The sequence below is a fragment of the Falco punctatus genome (genome assembly GCF_963210335.1).
Source record: "Falco punctatus genome assembly, chromosome: 10".
NCBI classification, from domain to species: domain Eukaryota; kingdom Metazoa; phylum Chordata; class Aves; order Falconiformes; family Falconidae; genus Falco; species Falco punctatus.
In genome coordinates, this window is record NC_137590.1 from 23,017,921 (window position 1) to 23,036,661 (window position 18,741).

At 41.2% G+C, this 18,741-nt stretch overlaps 1 protein-coding gene across 7 annotated transcripts in view; it reads left to right on the forward strand.

The window, feature by feature from the left end:
• Positions 1–18,741, forward strand: part of GAS2 (growth arrest specific 2) — a 105,906-nt gene continuing 87,165 nt past the window's right edge. The window contains exons 1-2 of one of the 7 annotated variants that reach the window (XM_080405378.1): positions 1–3,768; positions 13,034–13,202. In XM_080405378.1, the coding sequence (XP_080261504.1) occupies positions 13,061–13,202 (142 nt within the window). In that variant the 5' untranslated portion in view covers positions 1–3,768; positions 13,034–13,060. Of the gene's footprint in view, positions 3,769–7,856; positions 8,530–13,033; positions 13,203–13,389; positions 13,817–18,741 lie in introns of those variants that run through there. The other 6 variants (XM_080405379.1, XM_080405377.1, XM_080405381.1 and 3 more) reach the window with 6 other exon arrangements.

The following is an 18,741-nucleotide window of genomic DNA, read 5'->3' on the forward strand; positions in this document are numbered from 1 at the left end:
GAAAGTTTATGACATCTTTAGATAGAATTTGCTGCAACTCAGCCAATTATCCACATTTTCTATCTCTTTTGAGAGTTAATATTCCCTTTCTACTGTTAAAATTATCTAAATGACAATGTGTAGAACCATTTTGTCTTAGTCATGGTGGTAATTTTGCTCAGACTTCCTTCATGTGCATATGACTACCAGATGAGCTTTACCTTCCTCAGTCAATGCACGTTCTCCTGCTCCCTCTCTCCCCTCTCTTTCCTATGTCTGTCTTCAAATGATCATTTATTCGTATGCCTGATCATTGTGTTGTCTGTTTGGAAGTAGACTGTGTCAAAAATATTGTTGGAACCTGTAGATACTGTAAGTTGAAAGTGTGGGGAGCTAAGATTGTTCATGTAGAGAAGCGGTGAAGAAAATAACAGCATTTCAGAAGGAAACTCTGAGTTCTTCCTCAAAGGTTAGTGAGTATATTATTGAAATAGCCTTATGTAGAAAATAGAAGTGTACTGTGGCTTCAAAGTTATTGTGCCAATTGAAAGCTAAATTCTAATGCTTAAGTGCGAAACAGAGAAGTTGTAGTCCTTGCATTCGTAGCTGCGGTGTCGCTGCTGGAACTTCCATACTTCTATACATTTCAGATGATATTTGGCATTGTGTTCCTCTCAGTCTTGCTTGTATAAGACTTGATCTGACCTTCAGGGTTTTTTTATTTTGCTTAACTGCTGTACTGGGTGTTGCACATTGCTCGTTCAGATACATTCTTTATGAAACGATGGTAAGAAACTAATAACTGAAATAAAAAGAGGTAGGAGAAGATCCATAGGTTGTGTATCTATGAATGTATGCGATTTTACTATCACCTGATTTTAGATTATTCTTTGGTACAAACTGACCATATCAGGAAGCGCATAACCAATTTTGGCTTCAAAATCTTACAACCGCTTTTTCAGCCCTTCCCACTGGTACATATGCAAATTCACACACAAGATTTATTGCATGACGTCTGGAAAAGCCTTGGCTTAACTCCCTGCGTAGAATTGCTCCTAAACTTGATAGAAATCTTGTAACTTCAGAGTACACATGAACCTTGAGAAGCTTTTACTGGCGACACAACTGCTGCTTAGGGGAGGGGAGCATTTTCCAACTTCTCTATAAAGTGACAGGATTTTTAAGTATAGAGGACACCTTAACAGAATTGGTCTCATCTCAAGCTGGTTTTTATATTGAGGTGACACATACATTGGATTTAAATTGTTGCTAATTATTTAGAAAAAATCTTTCTGAAGGTCAGATAAAACCTCTGTAAGATAATTAAGTGCATACAGGAATCTGCTCATCAGCTCAACACCTGTTCCACCCCAGTGCATTTTTAGGATGTCTGAGGACATTTTTCTTACCTCTGCGCACCACCCCCACCCCCCACTTCTTTCCCTGACCAAGAAATTGGATGAGCCAAAGAAAACAGTCATGGCCAGGGACATCCAGATTTATCTAAACAAAACAAAACTAGGATTTCATTTAATTCTGGGCTGTTACGCACATAGTACCTGGCTAGAGCTCACCATAGCTAAATACATCAGCACACTGATGAATGCTCTCATTTAAGTAGCACTCATCACAGCAGTTAATAGTCCATCAGAACAGCATCATACGAGTATAGGAATATAATAAATAACGAAAGATGTGTGTATTCTGATTGGCTAGCAATGAACATCTGCTGCTCAGAGAAAAGGAATTTGCTTACAGTGCAATTATTGAAAAATAGCCCGGCATTAATTGTGCAAATCATGTTTTCCCAGCAGATCAGAGTACAAAGAAATGAATGTAACTAAAAATTAAGGGTCAGCTTGATGCGCTTTTCAGCAATCAGGTTAAAACAATTCTTTGAGTATAATTATATGTAATGTGCTTTTCCTAGAACAATTTAATTATTTTAATTTATATATATCAATAAAATAAGTGGGTATACCACTGTGAAAGAAAAATAAATGTGCTGTTTGACTGGAGCACTCCTATGGAAAGTGATAACATGATACCATGAGGAAACTCAACAAGACAATCTACATCCATGCATTAAGAGACGCAGAAGTCTGAACATCTGTTTCCCGCTATTGAATTCACGAAAGGGGCTTCTCTGGGCAGGGAATGAATGAATAAACAGCAGTTGGAGAAGGTTATCCCTGACATTTAACAAAACGTTGAAATGTCACGAAAGTGATATAAGGTGAGAATGAAATGACTGAAATAAAGGTGTGCTAACAGTTAGCTTGGCAATCAAAGTGCAGGCATACAAGAACAAGCAAAACCTTTACCCATCACTGTGCTTAAAGTGTAATTTAAGAATGATTGATGTATGAACGGCATACATTTTTTGTTCAAAAGAGAATACCAGGTAGCATGTAATTGTTTTGGTGAAATGTACAATGAAACAGTTCCCCAAGATGTTCCTTTAGCTGGGGGTGGAGGAGTGACAATTAAAAGAGGTGCTACTAAGTGTTAAAAAATTCCAGACACAACCAGTAAAATTAAAGAAAAGGAGAGTTTTATTTTGGATGTGAAATTTTCCTTTCTCCTTCCACCCTTCATTCTTTTTCCCCAATAAATAGTCTTGGAAAGAGAGTAATAATAATAATAAAAGAGAAACGGACCCAAGCACCAACTCGCTGCCAAGGGCTGTAATAGAATATCTCAGCATTTCAAGGGTAAAATCAGTGTGAACTGCGTTTGCCGTCCGTCTGAAAAAAAGTAAGTTTGTAACTTCCGTTCAGTCTGTGTGGACTGCTGGAGTATAGGAAATCGGTTTCGGAGAGGGAAAAAAAAAAAAAAAAAAACCAACAAAAAACAAAAAGGGGGAAGGGAGGGAAAAAAAAAAAAAAAAAAAAAAAAAAAAAAAAAGGTTTCCCAACGAGAGCGCGGAGCGGACAGAAGTATGAAGAGCGGCAGCGCGGCTGTTGCCGGTCTGCGCTGCTCAGCTCGGGGGCACGGCGGCGGCTGGAGGCGGGGGGCAGCGAGTGCAGCCCCGGGGGCGGCGGGGGGAGCCCTGCCTGCCCGCCAGCCCGCCCGCCCCGGCAGCGAGCACCGTGTCTGCCCCGGCGGCGGGGGCTCGCCCGGCCGGCCCCACAGCTGAGCCCGCAGCCCAGGTTCCTTTAAATCGAGGGCGTTTCGTGCACCTCGCCGGCTGCCTTCGAGTTTAAGGAGCAAGGGCCCGGGGAGCCAGGCGGCAAGGTGAGCTTCGCCTGGCGGTTGTGGAGTAGGTGCTGTCGTTTCTTTGTCACCCGCCGCGTCCCGGGCTGGCCGCGGGGGTCCGCTGGGGAAGTGGCAGGGCTCGGCGCCGGGCCCCGCGCTGCCTGCGCGCTGGGGGCTTCCTTCTGTTTGGGGGGTCTGTGGTTTTGCTGTAGGTTTGGGGTTTTAGTTTGTTGTTGGTTTTGTTTTGGTGATTGGTTTTTTTTTGTTATTGTTACTGTTTTTCGCGCTCTTTGGCTGTCCGGCGTTTGAACGCGTTGCGGGGGTGGAATGAGAGCGGCCGTGGGCGTCGCGGGGACCCCGGAGCGGCTCAGCCGGGGCTGGCTGCGGCTGGCCCGGGGGCTGCTGGCGGGCCGCCCCGGGCATCCCGCGGAGGGTCAGGGGCTGCGGCGGGTTTGCTTGGTCCTGCCCCCGAGGGGCAGAGCTGGAAGCAGCGCTTCCAGCACTCATGGCAAAGCCATTAGCTCAACCTTATTGCGGAGGGGCCCCGAGGAGGACAAACGCATCCCGGCGCGGAGCCGGGCTCCCCAGCGGGTGAGCGCGGGGGGGCGGCTGCCGGGCGAAACGCGCGGGCGGCGAGTGGTGTCTTCGCGTCTCGGCTGGCTGTCTCCCGCCGTGCGCGCCCCTCCGCGCTCCATGGTGGGTCTTTGGGGAGGCTTCGGATAGCCCCGGGTTGCTGGTGGCGCGGGGAGGGGGTGCGGGAGGACGGGAAACGCGAGCCCCGGGGTTGCGGCAAGTGTCGGGTGGGAGGCGGCCAAGCCCGGCTGCAGTGCGGGTGGCTGCGCCCGGCAGGCCCCCTCCGCTGCCCCGAAGGTCAGGCGGGATGAGACCCTTCTCATGCCGACAGCCGGCCTTCCTGCTTCTGGCTTTCCTCCTCAGCTTCTGCATTCAAACCTCGAGAGGGCAGAGACTGACTTTAAGAGGGCTGTGTTTTTCGCTGGTGCTTAATGTGTAAGAAACGAAGGCTGGTGGTTGCCTTACCTAGGGTTGCCATCAGCATCCCACTGCTTTGGTGTGTGCTAGCCGAGCCCGCTGGCTTGCTTTTGGGGTGCTGGGAAGGATGCATTGCAGTCTCCCCAGCGCACTTCCAGCACGCTTCTGACATTACTTTGAAATTAAAAAGGAACAGAAAAAATATTCTTTGCTTTCCATCTACATTAAATTATGAACAGTTTCTTCACGGTGGAGTAGAAGCTGTTCCAAGTGTAGTGGTTTTATGATGGTTTTGTGATGTGGATTGTGATTTAATAGGAAATTAGCTGACAGTCACAAATTCGTATCATATGGCACCATAGGCCATCTGATCAGCATTATAGCGTGGTACCCGTGTTGGAACCACAGCCAAACCTAGATGGAGGTGGTGAGGTGAGGAAGAGTCAGTACTGTCCTTAAGTTCTAGGTCTTACTTATTTTAAGCTACTAACTTATTTGGTTACTTCATGTATTTTACTTACAGTCTTATTTAAATTTGCACGCTCACTATGCTAAGTACAACTTCAGCTCCCCTTTACACTTCTTAGTTAGGCTTCATACTAATTGTAGGATGGGATTTAGAAAGAGAACTTCATAATTAAAACCAAAGCTGATAATTGGGACACAGCTTGTAATACTGTCTGCATGGTGTGCTTGCAGCAAGAGTCATGTTTATACTCCTTGAAAAGGAAGTACACTTTTAAACAGACATATCACATCTTCCTAGTTGGTGGTGCTTGAAACTTCTTTTGTATTAATTTTTAATGGCTATTTTGCTTTGATGAGCAGAAAAACGTAATTGTAAGAGCCAGGCAAAGAGAAGTCAACTTGAGAGTTTTTGGACCATGTTAGGAATCGGGCTCAGTTTCCAGAAGTTGTAATTTTATGGGCAAGTAGATATTGAACATTCTTTAAGTTTTGTTTTGGTCTATGTGAGAAGGACTTTTTGCTTTCCTTTTGGTAGAGGAGACATTATCAAGGCAACAAAATTGTTTCTACTAGGCATAGTCCTGAAAACGTTTAGGCTTCCAATGATTAGCTCAGATTTTTAAGTGCGGTTAACTTCATTTTGGTCTGGCCTCAGACCAAAGGCCTTACAGGTCCAAAATATTGGTAAGCTGTTGTGCCAGGTTCCTCATCCTCGGCTCAAAGTACTGCACACATTTGTAACACATATATTCATAATGTAAAGGACAAAGGCTTCTTGTGATTAAAGTTTACTTTATCAGTGTAGATCACATTTTGATGTAAGCCCTTAAAAATTCTAATTGATTAATGAGTTTCAGATGGTGGTTCCCCTCCAGTGCCCCTCCCCCTGCTCCTAACATGTACAGTATGCTCCAAGTTAATCTGGGAAAGCTCCAGAAACCTTGGGCTAAATTGGTTGTGGTATAGTTTATAAGGATAATAAAATAACTAGAAAAATTGCATTTCCTTACAAAATATGCTTGCTGCATTTGTGAGCTTATGTTTTATCTGCTTGTTTATGGTAGTGAGAAAAGTAAGGTTACACATATATGTATTTAGGATGATGTAGACAGTGACTTGTGTCTTACAGAAGGGAAAGCTCTGCAGCAGCTCTTGAAGAGGAGCTATGCGATGTAGTAGCAGAATCACTTTAAAACTGACTCTGCTTGCTTTTACGTTTGTAAAAGGACAAAGTGAGAGTGATTACTATTCTGTAGTAAACAGGAAATTGCAGGTGGTAAAGATTGACTGAGAAACATCTATCAGTGAGTGACAAGTCTCTGTGCTTTTCCCTACTGCTTCTTTTAGTCCATTTCAAGGATTTCAAGTGGGGGAGCTTGTAACTTTTCACTTAGGGAAATTATTCCACTGTCTAGCAGATCTCACCATAGGGAACAGTTTCCTAACATTAAAAATATCAGTTACAGAAGCTGTTAGTTACCTCTGTGGCTCTCAAAGGAAGGCATTCATGTATCTTTCCCCCTGCCCTTTCTGCATATATGTGTGTGTATACACATATGTATGTACATGGGTGAGAGGGTGGAAAAGCAAAAGCAGCCTTTAGTCTGTGGACTGATGATCTACTCTCCAAATGTGAAAAATATGCCAACATTGAGACAGAAAAACTGAAACAGTTCTCAAGTGTGAATGCCTTTATGCTTGTATGTGCTGCATGTGTAAAATAGGCACTTGTTTATGTGAAAGCGGTGACTGCAACTGTGGGTCCCAAATCGTGGGCAGCCTCGTTTCTGCTTGCACAAATGTGTGCTGCAACTTCATCTGTTTATGAACATGGAATCTTTTTATTTAAGCCTCTTTTGTACCCAGCTTGCAGTTACAGTAAGTGCATGCTTCACACAGTCCACTTAAGCACTAGTAAAGTTTCAAAAGTTCTGTTCTTTTCCATCTGTTTGAGGTGATTAGAACTAGCAGGGAGATCCAGCAGAAACCCTTGCCAGATACTCATGAGCTCTGTTCTGGCTTTTGATCGCCTGTCTCCTCTCTTTCCAGGATGGCAGCTTTCCAATAGCATTACCTTCTCTCTAAGACAGCAGGAGATTGTCTGCAGTTATAGCCGATACCCCTCTGTCAAAGCCAATGTGCAGTCTAGTGCTCAAGTTCCAGTTCCTTCAGAGAAAAACTGTTGCTGCTCTTGTCTAGGTTGCTGTCTGCTTTCTCAGCCACTGACTGTAAAGCTATTGCACAGTTGCGCGCATGATGTTTTGTTTCTTCTACAACTGATAGCTACTGCGCTTCCTCAGTCATACTACAACAGACCTTATTTCACAAACTTAAAGCCTGCAAATATAATTCTATGAAGACTTTATGAAATAGGTTCTTTGAACCCAGTGTCCAAGTAGAGTCATGCCATCTTCTGCTCCAGTTGTTCCAGCTTTGTCGAGTTACTAGGCCACTGAATTGGCGTATGTGCAAATCTTTGGTCCTGGATAAGTCTGGTTTAGCTGTCAACTAAACAGAGCCAGTCAATTGGCTTGCCTGCTAGGTGGTAGTGCCTGGGTGGGCCAAAACAACATCTGTGGCAGTGTCTCAGTCACGCTGGTATGGTGCAAAGGGCACATCATGTAGGGCCTTTGCATCAGAGATGATTGGATCGATCTCTATACAGAGTTCTGCATTTGCTTTATGACTTATTCCTGCCCGCCCCCCCCCCCCCCCCCCCCCCCCCCCCCCCCGGTGTAACTTGTAAAATCTTTTTATTCTTTTCTAACTGAATAGAGATACAAAGAAAAATGCTTGTTTTGCTGGATACTTAATTTCTATGCTAATGCTTAAACCAAGTGGTAAAGATCAAGTGGTTCTGCAAGACTTCTTCATCCCTCACCTGGAAGATTTGTGTCTACTAGGAAGTCAAAAGGAGTGATTCAAGCTTCCTTTTGTTTGGGGACTAACGCACATGTTGCAATTAGGAACCAAGCTGAGGCAACAATGAAACTCACTCAATACAGAGAGCACACCATGTAGCCAGCAGCTACTTAGTGTAAGCCATTATGTGTGTATGATGCAGATGGACGGGTAATTTGGAGTAAAAACTTACTGTTTTGTATGATTAACCCACAGCATGGACAACATGTGTTTTCTCTGTATGTATATCTATGCATACATGCACACATATATATACATTTTCACTATGCAGAATAATCCCCCCCCCCCCCCCCCCCCCCCCCCAATTGTACAGTTGAAGAGTACTATTATTACCACAATTTTGCAGGTAAGGAAAGTGGTTGGAATAGGAAATGTAAGTGAATCCAGGGATCTGCAACAGTGAGTGCCTAACTGTGCAGCCAATTTTACTTTTTGAATTAAACAGTCTTTGCCTCCTGTGTGTTTTGAGTAGAGTGTATCATTCTTGAATCCTTTTGTTCTACCGGTTAACCCCAACAAAAGCCAGTGGAATTACAGAAGATTACTCATTTGATTCTCATTGCTTTGACTTGATGATCACTGACAACAATCAGCAGATAGTGTAAGTTACACTGCTGGCAAAATACAGTGAGCTGCAATACACAGAAAACTAAATGTACTACTGTAAAGCAAAATAAAAACTTCACTGTGTGGAAGAAGCAACTGGAGCGAAGTATAATCTTTCAGTGTGTTGAATCTGTTGCATGTCACTGGGTGTACTGTAAACTATCCCACACTGAATTCTTTAGCTAGACAGTAAGTCTAACAATTTGAGATGTCCTCCTCTTATTGACAGAGGTGGAAAAAAAGGCTATGCTGCATAAATATAACCTGTAACAAAACAGAATGAAGAGTAGTTGAAGACCTTTCCTTGTCTGCTTTCAGAATAGTAAGGGGAAGAAGTTGCTTTGTGAGGAACAAAGCAGTTAAGAGGTGAGTTTTGAAAAATGCTTCTGCATATCACATCAGCCTCAACAGTTCATAAAGAAGTGTAACATTCTGTAAAATATTTGATGTGTTTGTGTTGGCTAGTTTTAGAGAGCTGTATATATGACTATTTGATGTTGTTGTTAGAAAGTAGTGAGATTAGGAAAACCAATATTTTTTGGCTACTTTGTTCATACCTTATGTCTGCCAAAACAAAAGATGAAGTAGTTGTTGGAGCCCAAGAAGCTTGCCTCAGCTTTGGTGATCTATCCTTGCGTGCTACTGTCTACCTCTGTGGCAAGTTGGTCCATTTCTTTGACCAGACTGCTCACTGTTAAATTGCCCATCAACTTTTCGCCAGTTCACAAGCAAACAAGTATGTTAAGATGTTTTAAGGAGGTGAGGTGGTGGTACCCGAGTGAAGAATCAAGAGCCTGGCCTTGGCTGCAGATAGAGTCTTCAAAGGGGTCTTGAAGGAGCTCAGGACACCCTGCTGTCACCTTCACCTGACTCACTCAGTTGAGTGGCTTCACAGATCCTAGCTAGCATGTGATGAAGCTTTAATAGTTAATGCATGGGCTATTACAGTTGATGAAGCAGATGAACATTTTAATAGACCTTAAAGACTTCAGCACTTAAGTATTGTGGAGGCTTAAGTTAAACTTAGTTCTAAGTTCAGTAGTAATCAGTGTTTGCATAAAGAATAATTAAGGGTTTGATAGATTCTGATGCTTGCAGTTTGATAACTGACCCACAATATCACTTGTGACCACACAGAATATGTGACAAGAGTTACAAGGGACAAATTGCACTTTGCTCCTTGAAGGCTGATTTTTATTTACTTTAAAAATCCAAAGTAGGAGTTTTGTTGTTTTGATTCTAACAAGAAGGTATTTTATTGAAGGATATGGTAGGCTTTCAGACAAGTAGCTGGAAGGGGAAAATTCATTTCTTTCAGAAATGGAATTAAGGAAAACTTACACGGAGGTAAGGTCGGTTTGTGATTCATCTGTGATTCTTCAGGGTTCTTCTCAGTGGATACTCTTCATTAGTGTTCCTTGCTTTGCATGCCTGCTTTCATGTATTAACATTATTGTGAATTCAGGGCCACTATGTCAAGCAGAACTAGTCCCAGTACAGAGATGCCTGAATCATTTTCAGCTTCTAGAGGATTTTGTCATCTGCCTTTTGTCATTTCTCCTAGTTTCCTGTCCTGAGAACCCATGTCCCATTAAAACTACCTTAAACTCAGAATACCCTTCTTGTCTCTGGATCTTCTCTCTTCTTACTACCACAGTGACTATGAAACTCAAGCACCCGAGACTCCTCTGAAATCAGAGCTTTTTGTTCTCCTGCTTTTCTTCCTTCAGGGAGTCTCAAAAGTTCCTTGAGACCTTTACACAGCCTGGTTGCTGGGTTTTATGAAATCAGAGGTAGGTCAGCATGAGATATATTTGAAGACTGCCCTGTATTTTAGAGACAAACTGAAGTAACATCTCAAATTCCGTGTTCTGCATCTCTGCAGAGGTCAGCCTGAAGCATAAACAGACTGCAGTGCTTGTTTTACAGGCTGATGGCAAAACCCAAACTGCTTCCATGTAGCTGCTCCAGAATCCTTCCCTCTCTTTTTTTCTAGTCTTAGAGAATTGCAGCTTTCAGACCTTAGAATTACTTCAGCCCCACCAGTGGCAACAGCCTGTATTGTATCTGGCTGGCTGTCAGGTATATTATCATGATGTTGGTTATTAATTAGCTCCAGATTTCACAGGGTACTTATGCATGATCTTGCAAGTGATAAGGTAGGTGGACCTTTCATGAGGTGAAAGAAAAGGATCTTGTCTCTGTAGTTTTCTTCTTAAGACAGTCCAACTCGGCATGTGTGTCATGTGTTATACTCCTAGCAGGGCAGACCCTGCCTCAGGTTCCGTGATGAATATTGCTGTGTGCATCCTTGAAATATAATATTATAGAATAATTTAGGTTGGAAGGGACCTCCAGGAGTCACCGAGTTTAGCCTTCTCCTTAAAGTATATAGGAACTGGGAAATTATTTCCAGTGAAGAGGTGCAGTGTCTTACTGGTTCCTTTAGTACAATTATGCTTCTTTTTTTCAGGTGTATTTTCCTATCTGTATGTCAAAAAAGACAAATTGCAGGAGTTTGTTTCCTAAACATTTAGACACGCAGGTGTTAATAAACTGAAGAAATTGTGCCAAAAAGGAGGTATTTTTATTTGGCTGTATTTGTGTATTGTATATGAAGTGAACATTCAAGAATGAGAAAAATTTTTAATTACTTTTTACTGATAACATTTCAGAGGTGATTCAAGAGAATAAACTAGTTTCAGTTCTGGTTCTCACTGTATCAATGGAGTTTGTAGACTCCAGAAGTCAGTAAAAAGAAATTATTTTAAGACTTTTTTTTTTTTTTTTTTTTTTCTGGAAAGAAAGTATATGGCAGAAGTATTTACACTTGATTTTTCCCATATAACCTTTGAAGACAAGGTGGTGCCAGTTACTCATCTTGCCTCTGTGTCCATCCAAAATGAAGCAGTGATTTGAAGCACTAAATTGTGTAGTCCTGAGTGACAAAGAGCAACTTTAAATATACTGTCATTGTAGTTTGTTAGCTGTTAGTATCATCTAGTCTGAAGGAATCTGAGAGTGATGTTCAGGATTCATTTTCTGCAGAGCTAACAGGCTGAATCTTATCCCTCCACTCCCTTGCACCCCACCCCAAATGAGCAGGTATGATTTGCATTTAACCAGGAAACCATAAATCCAAGTGGACATTTTTACACAGTCAGTTTTCAGAGTGGAGCTTTGCTTAAATTACATACCTCAGTCTGCCTTAAACTCTGCTTTCAAAGGAACTTTGATGTATATGGTATTTTTGTTAGAAAAAACTTAAAATCTACTGATAATTCAAAATGTGTATTTAGACAGGGGAATAAAGACTTTGTAATGTTTATTTCACCCCCTACCCAACTGAGCAAATTGTCTAATTTCAGTAAGGAATATCTTCATAGTGAAAGTTGCATCTATCTCAAGGGCAAGCCAGGCTTCAAGGTTTGGGGTGAGGTACCCTCAACAAGAGCTTAAGTAGAGGTTGTTGTGAACAAGTAGTTTAGTTAAGCAGGGTATGGTTGAAAAATGCTGAAGTATTTTAATGTAAGCATTAAAATATGCCACATAGCATTTCATGTATTTGGAAATGTCGGTTACAACACAGTTTTATGGAAAGGCGTTTGCTTTTTACATTCAGTAAACGTTTTCCTTCTTTTGGCAAAATAATTATTTTCAGTATTGTTATTCCAGGCCCCAATGAAATAGTATAATAAATGTTCTTTTTGTTGTTGTTTTTGGAGTTGCAGATACCTCTTACCTGACTCCAAAGGTATGCAAAGGGCAGACAGAAGCTATTTGCAGAGTATCATAAGCTGAAGCCAGCTGAGTTGTGCAATCACAGTGGGCACGGATCAGCCAGATGACAGTAGGCAAAGGACTAGTCCTTGTGGACCTCCCACCCCCATTAATGTCTGTCTAGTGCCACCTGTTTAACACCTTGTGACTGCTAGCTGGTGGGACTGGGCTTTCAGCAGGCTACAGCCTACCAGGCAAGGCACTATCTTAGGTCACTGCTCTGAGCATCAGGGTCCAGGTCTGAGTTTCTTTTTAGAGAGAAAAATAACCTTGTTCCCTTAACACGCTTCTGCCGCAGGTGAGGGAATTAGTCCTTCAGGAGCAGAGGTACAGGTCCAGTGGGTCTAATGTCTCTGGCTGCTGCAAGCCTCGCAACACCTAACTAATATTTATCGCATGACGTAATGTCTTACCTGGAAGTGAAGTTTCAGTAAGTTGTCAGTGAAGCAGAGGAGCACATGTGTAAAAAGTGGAAGTGAGAGGCATGGGTGGCCAGCACTTGCTGTTGTGCTGCTTTCTGACGGAATTATGCTGTTCACTAACTATCTTTGGTGTGGGGTTTGTTTTTCAATTCTTCTGAAGCTGTGGAACAGACTGATTCCTTTTGGTTACAGCATTTGTTAATTGTTAATAACTTTGCTGTAGTAGTGTAACTCAGTTGTTCCCATGTTTTTGTTGGGCCTGATCCAAAAAGTCACTGCGGCTTTCCATTTATTTTGAATGGATATTGGATCAGGCACCATAGTGAGTTGTTAGCTTTGTGTAAAATGTTTATTTTGATTTGACTTTAATCATTCCTTGCAGAATATTTAGTTATGTGTTGGCAACGTGTGTAGCTTGGTGAGTACAAATGAAGTTGATGTTTATCTGTGTGGTTTAATCACTTGCCATGTGATAGATTAACAAAACAAAACTTCAGTCATTGGTGTTGTATTTATGTGTTAGATCCACATCTGTCTGTCTGATATCTAATTTCTTAGAATTATAGCTACTGTTACAGCGTACAATTCTAAAAACAGAACCCACAAAACTTTAGTTGGTATAATAAAGTACTTTTTTTTTTCCTTCTTTTTTTTTTCTTTAATATAAGAAAACAGGTACAGCAAGTGGATAAGCAATGTGCACTGCTCTGAGCCCGAAGGCACGTGGCCCTGGCCTCTCAGATATGCATCAATACAGTCAGTGGCTTGCAAGTCGACATGAGGCCAACTTGTTGCCAATGAAAGAGGATTTGGCCCTGTGGCTCACAAACCTACTGGGTAAGATACAATAAGGTGGAATGTGGATACTGGGCAGTAAGAGAACTCTACATCCTGTTAACTGGGAAGTCAGTCCTTCACACTGTTGCATTTCAAAAATAAATGTAGTTCGGATGAGGTAGCTACCTCCACATAGTACAACTGTTAACTCATCAGCTTTATTATTATTTTTTTTTAGCTTGTTATTTGCCTCCACGGTGTTTCTGTGAGTAGCATAACAGAACTGTATTATTAATTTCATCTTTATTTTTCCTCTAATTTCCTTTCAAATGTTCTTTTGCACGTGTTTTCTGTATTAATATCATTAAGCTGAAGGGTGCTAACTACTGCCATCACCATCTTCCATTTTTTTTGGTAGGCCTCCTGAAGAGTATGGGTGTACTGATTGTCTTGAACAGAAAGAGCCATTAAATAGTTCTTTGCTGACCAAGCAGTCCAGTGATTGATAATTGCAGCCCAAGGCAATGCATGCTAAGACTTGTGGAAGCTTGTGTGTAGAGGGGTCTGACCTAGTGGCTGCAGCTGGGACCTGGGTATTTACTGGTTGCAGCTGTATATTGTAGTATGTGAAGCCAAATGATGAAAGAGGATGCAAAAGCCAAGAAAAAAATAAGGTACACATGAAGAGAATCAAATGAGAATATGTCCCTGGCAGGAAGGAGAGAGACAGCTCTTTGGGATATACGACTCATTCAAGAAGGTGGAATTTAACAGCTATGAGCCAGGAAATAGCTTGTTGTTTGTTGAGAATGTTCAGGGGAAAATGGCTTTTGTGTGATGACTTGCACAATACCCTATCCTAAGGGAAATGTGCCAGCAGTTCCTCTCATTTGAACAAAGAGGAGAAAATATTTCAGAGGAGATGGTGTTTACATGAAGCTTTCTTTGACGTTACTTTGGAGGAGAGGTTGGATGAGCATTTTCTAACTTATTGTGTATGGTTTTGGGGGTTTTTGGTTTCATGGGGTTTTTTTGTTTGTTTGTTTTTTTTGCTGGTTTTTATAGTGTGGTGTTTTTTTTTTTCCTTGGAAGTCTGTTCTGGTGAGACATCGGCAGTGTCTTGTCTTGGCAAATGCCGTAGCTGAACCGCCTCAGTGATATACTATAATAGAGTATGTCTAGCGCCTTTCATTGTATGTTTCACATGGCTGTATTTCCTCTTTTTAAGAGGAAGGGAAGTATCACTATGTTGTGAGAGGTGTAGTCAGTAAATACAGTGTTAGTAGAATGCAAGAACGTGATATTTTGCAGGTAGGAGCTACCCTTCTTAGAGCTGGAATAGTTAAGAAATCAGAACTTCAGGAGTGGGCTTGTTTTAAATTACGTCTTTGTGTGGTACTTCCATTTAAATTAATGAGTTTTGAGGATGAAATTGTCTAGGCAATGCCAGAACAAAATCTAGAAATCCTGACTTTCGTTCCAATTACCACAAGACAGCAATGCAAAAGGCTGGTTTTAGAATTAGAAAAACCACATTCCATTAAGGTTTTAATGTATTGTTTAAACGATTTAGACAATGAAGTTTTAGTGAACCATGCTAAAACAAATAGAAGCTTGTTTGCAGTTCATAACAGAGTTCTCACAGTGACATGTTTAGGAATGGGGTCACTTTTTTTAGCAAGAAAGTAGCAACCAGCAGGAGGTTCCGAAGTGCCAACTATAATTAAAAATCTGATTTTTCATATGGAAACGAAATTCGGCACTGCAGAACTAAATGGGCACAACCTTCTCTTAATTAAGCAGCATACAGAGTTCATTTGCTTAATGCGTTCTCCTGCACCTTCTCCCACCAAGCCCTTCTTTTCTCAGAGTTTGTCCTGAAGAACTGAAATTATAGCGATTTGTTAAAATGCTTTGAATTCCTGTATAGACATTGTTATTCAAATTAATAATTCAATTAGGTTAAAATTCATATTCAAAATAAATTAAGTGTAACTGAATTAAAGCAATTAATATTCATATAAATATATTAACTCAGAGTTTAAATTTGGTTTAATTACTGTATAATTTAGGTTAACTTTAATGAGGGGAAGGATGCATGAGCACGTTGCTGTACGATAAAATAGGTACAAATTTATAGCATGCCATTGCCTAGTGGTAAAAACTTGTTTATACTCTGTTGCTTTCAAGCATATAAAAGGATAAAGAAGATTTTGGTTTGTTCTGGTTTTATTTCCTCCGTGGGAGAAATAATGTAATTTGTGTTAATGGTCAGTAGATTTTTCACATGCATGGATATGCAGATAATATTCTGTGTATCCACACCCTAGTTTGCTCTGCACTGTAACTTGTGTGGCCTCAATGTGTCTTTATGCCAGTTTTAATGCAGTAGGATTTCTCAGTTCATAAAGAAAATTAATAGACATTTCAATTAGTCTTTGCCATGTTGATTCACGTTTCATCTCTATTTGGTTCAGTCATTGGTACTGTGACTCAACAAGGACACATAATCTTTTCAAATAAATGTAGATTAAAAAGTACTTTCGGCAGGAATAGGGCTGAACCTCTGAGGTAGTTTGATCAGCTGGTGGTATTTTTGGAAATTTTTGTGGAGAGGCAAATATGTTCTACATAGTGTTTCTGGAAGCTAAAATGGTGACAGTTTTGCAGCAGCAAAGCCTGGTGTGGATTCGAAATTGCAAACTGGAAAATGCTAGAAGGATATTGCACTTAAAGATACAAATGCAAGGTTTTGCTATTAGATGGAAATTATGCATAGCTGGAATTTGATCCAGCCTGAGTGATAAACTGGAAGACTGAGATACATGGCGCAGCTCAAAAATAACACTGTAAGAATTCTTAACCCTGAGACTTTGGACGTTTTATTTTCATTTAGCATGGACACTGTTGTGGATTTATTTAGTAATTGTTAGTACTTTTGTACACATTTTGCTAATTATTTTTGGAACCATGTCAGAGAAACTCAGAGCTTCTGAGAGGATCGTTTGTCATTAAAGCTCCATCACTGAATAGATTTTAGCTGTCTGTACTCTGGGGGCTGGAAAAAGGACATTGCAGTTGAAATCAATGTGTCAGATGGGATTAACTCATGCAATATTGTACATTACAGTGTTCTCAAAGCAGGACATGCCAGTGTTGCAGGGCTTGGGGTTTGCAGGTTGGGGAAGAAGACTGGAGCTGTGGATGTTGTGTCTCTTAATTTCCTTTCCCTTTGCTGAGAGCTGGTGGCTCAGTAGAGAGATTCTTGCAGTGACAAAGTTATGGAGATGTGTCTACCCAACCATCTTGAAAATCATGATTATCTCTCAGCCTTGTTTTTATTAGGTTTAGAGCTTGTGAAGCACTCGGCAATGCTTTCACTGCTGACACAGTCCAAATCTGGTACATGATGTAAATATTGATTAGAATGCTCTTGTGGATACTGAAAACTACTGTTCCACCTTGAGCAAGCTTCATGTGGGAATTAGCACAGTTGGGCCATAGTAATCTAGCAGAGGCAAGATGGTAATTTGAAAGCAAACTGGGTTTGCTTGCCTGCTGTACTCTCCGGTACTGTCTTGTTTTGTCTTGTGTGTCTGCAGAAGTGAAAGGGCTGACATCAGGAGCAGTGAGCCTCATCACCAGTCTGTAGTTGGGGACAGGTACAGAGGAATAGTCTCTGTTTCCCCTTTGGCTGTTGTGTAGAGCTCTGATCGTTTTTCCCATTCCCAGAGTCCATTTACCAGCTGCAGAGGGTTATATTGTCACTTAATCTGTCCAGCTTCATTTAGCACATGGGACCATGAAACAGACCTGTACGATGTGCTCTGGGCACATGTCTGGCCTCCAAGGTTTCAGTACTGAGGCCTCTTCCTTGGAGACCTTTCTGGGCTTCAGGACCTCATAGGTAATGCTGAGGAATTGGACATGTAAATGTTGGATGTTGTATGAGGCATATAAAGGTTGCTTGCGTGCAAAGTGAAGTCGGCATGGAGAAAAGGAACAGAGAGGTGAGGATGCTGGGAGAGGCACTGAGCTGTAGACCAGGCTTGGAATTTAAAGGTGTGTTGAAGGAGGCATAAAGTTTGGAGTATAAAGCATGCTAAGTCTTCTGCAAGAAAACTGTCTTTTGATTCTTATTAAAAGCAAAACCAACTTCATCTCGGTGATCTTGCTTGGTTTTTTTATCTTAAGAGGATGCTGTAGCAGTACCTTAATTTTCAACATCAGCAGGTTCAGCTCAAGGCAGTGGGAAATGCAGGTTTTGAATATCTGAATGTCAAGACATATCATAATACTGATACTTGTAGTAGTTCTGCTGGCACTGATGCAGTTTATTTAGTTGAGTAACTTTACAATTTTCTTGAATATCAACATGCCTTAGGGATTGTTTATATGTCCCATTTCAGGTAATGCTGCAGTGCTATCAAGACTATTCCTCCTGCTGTCAGCTATTGTACGAAACAGAGTAGCCTTGTCAGAAGAGAACCAGTTTTGCATGTGCATAAAATTATTTGCCTTTGTTTTCTTTATTTTTATTGTTTTCTGCTATGTTGGGTTCAAATGCCACAGAATTGAGAGGGTCAGGAGGAGCTGTTCAACTGATCTTCAGTATCGTAGAAGCTCTTCCTACCAATGCATCTCAGAGATTCACCTGAGTGAAACATTTCTATTTGTAAACTACTAGTTTTGTGTTACCACAGAAGCATAGGATTGAAAAAGTCAATCAGCTAGTTGTGAGGCTGGAGTCAGTGTCTTGCATTATAGCTATTAAACTAAGGTATTACACCAACCAACTAGGTTTTGGTACTTTGTTCTAGTCTTTGAGTCCCTCCACCTTCTTCTGAAAGCTCTGGTTGTCTGAGATGGCCCTTAGGGAATGTTTGATTTTTCGACCTCTTGGGCACACATGCCTTTGGCGTGGGCTCTTCTTAGTTACTCTTTCACAGACCTCCCAGTCCGGTTGCATTAGGACCCCCACGACTGGGTGGCCTTACAGATAGCTGCCCACTGTTTCCAAGTAGTAGGTGTTCAGGTGTAACGGTTTGTCTTTTTAAGGGGCATCTGGTGATTGCGGTAAAAGAGAGGGTAAGCAATGCTTGCAGAGTTTGAGAAAGCTTTCATATTCCTGGCTGTGTGTTTTTTTTTGTTTTTTTTTTTTATACTTTCAGTATTGTTTTTTTATTATACTTAATGTTATTACCATTCTGTAAAAACATTGCAACTGCTTTCTTGTAATTATAGGGGGAGTTATACATTTTTAATGGAGTTTAATGTTTTTTCCATACAAATATATAGAGCCATTTTATTCCTCAGGCTATGAACGTTACTCTGATTTGAATCAATACATTTCAACTGTTAAATATGTCAGAGTGTCTGTTTTAGCAAAGAAATGCCACCTTTTGGAGCCATAAAATACAGTGAATTGAAAGCTGACACCTAATATATTTTTCATTGGATACAGATGTTCAATGCAAAACTCATTCTTTCAGCTTTCATAAAAGGGGACAGAACTAAAATACTCCAGCTTAGCATACAATGTGCAGTGACCAAACTGCTAATGCAATTCAGCATTTATAATAGTATAAAAGTATTGTTA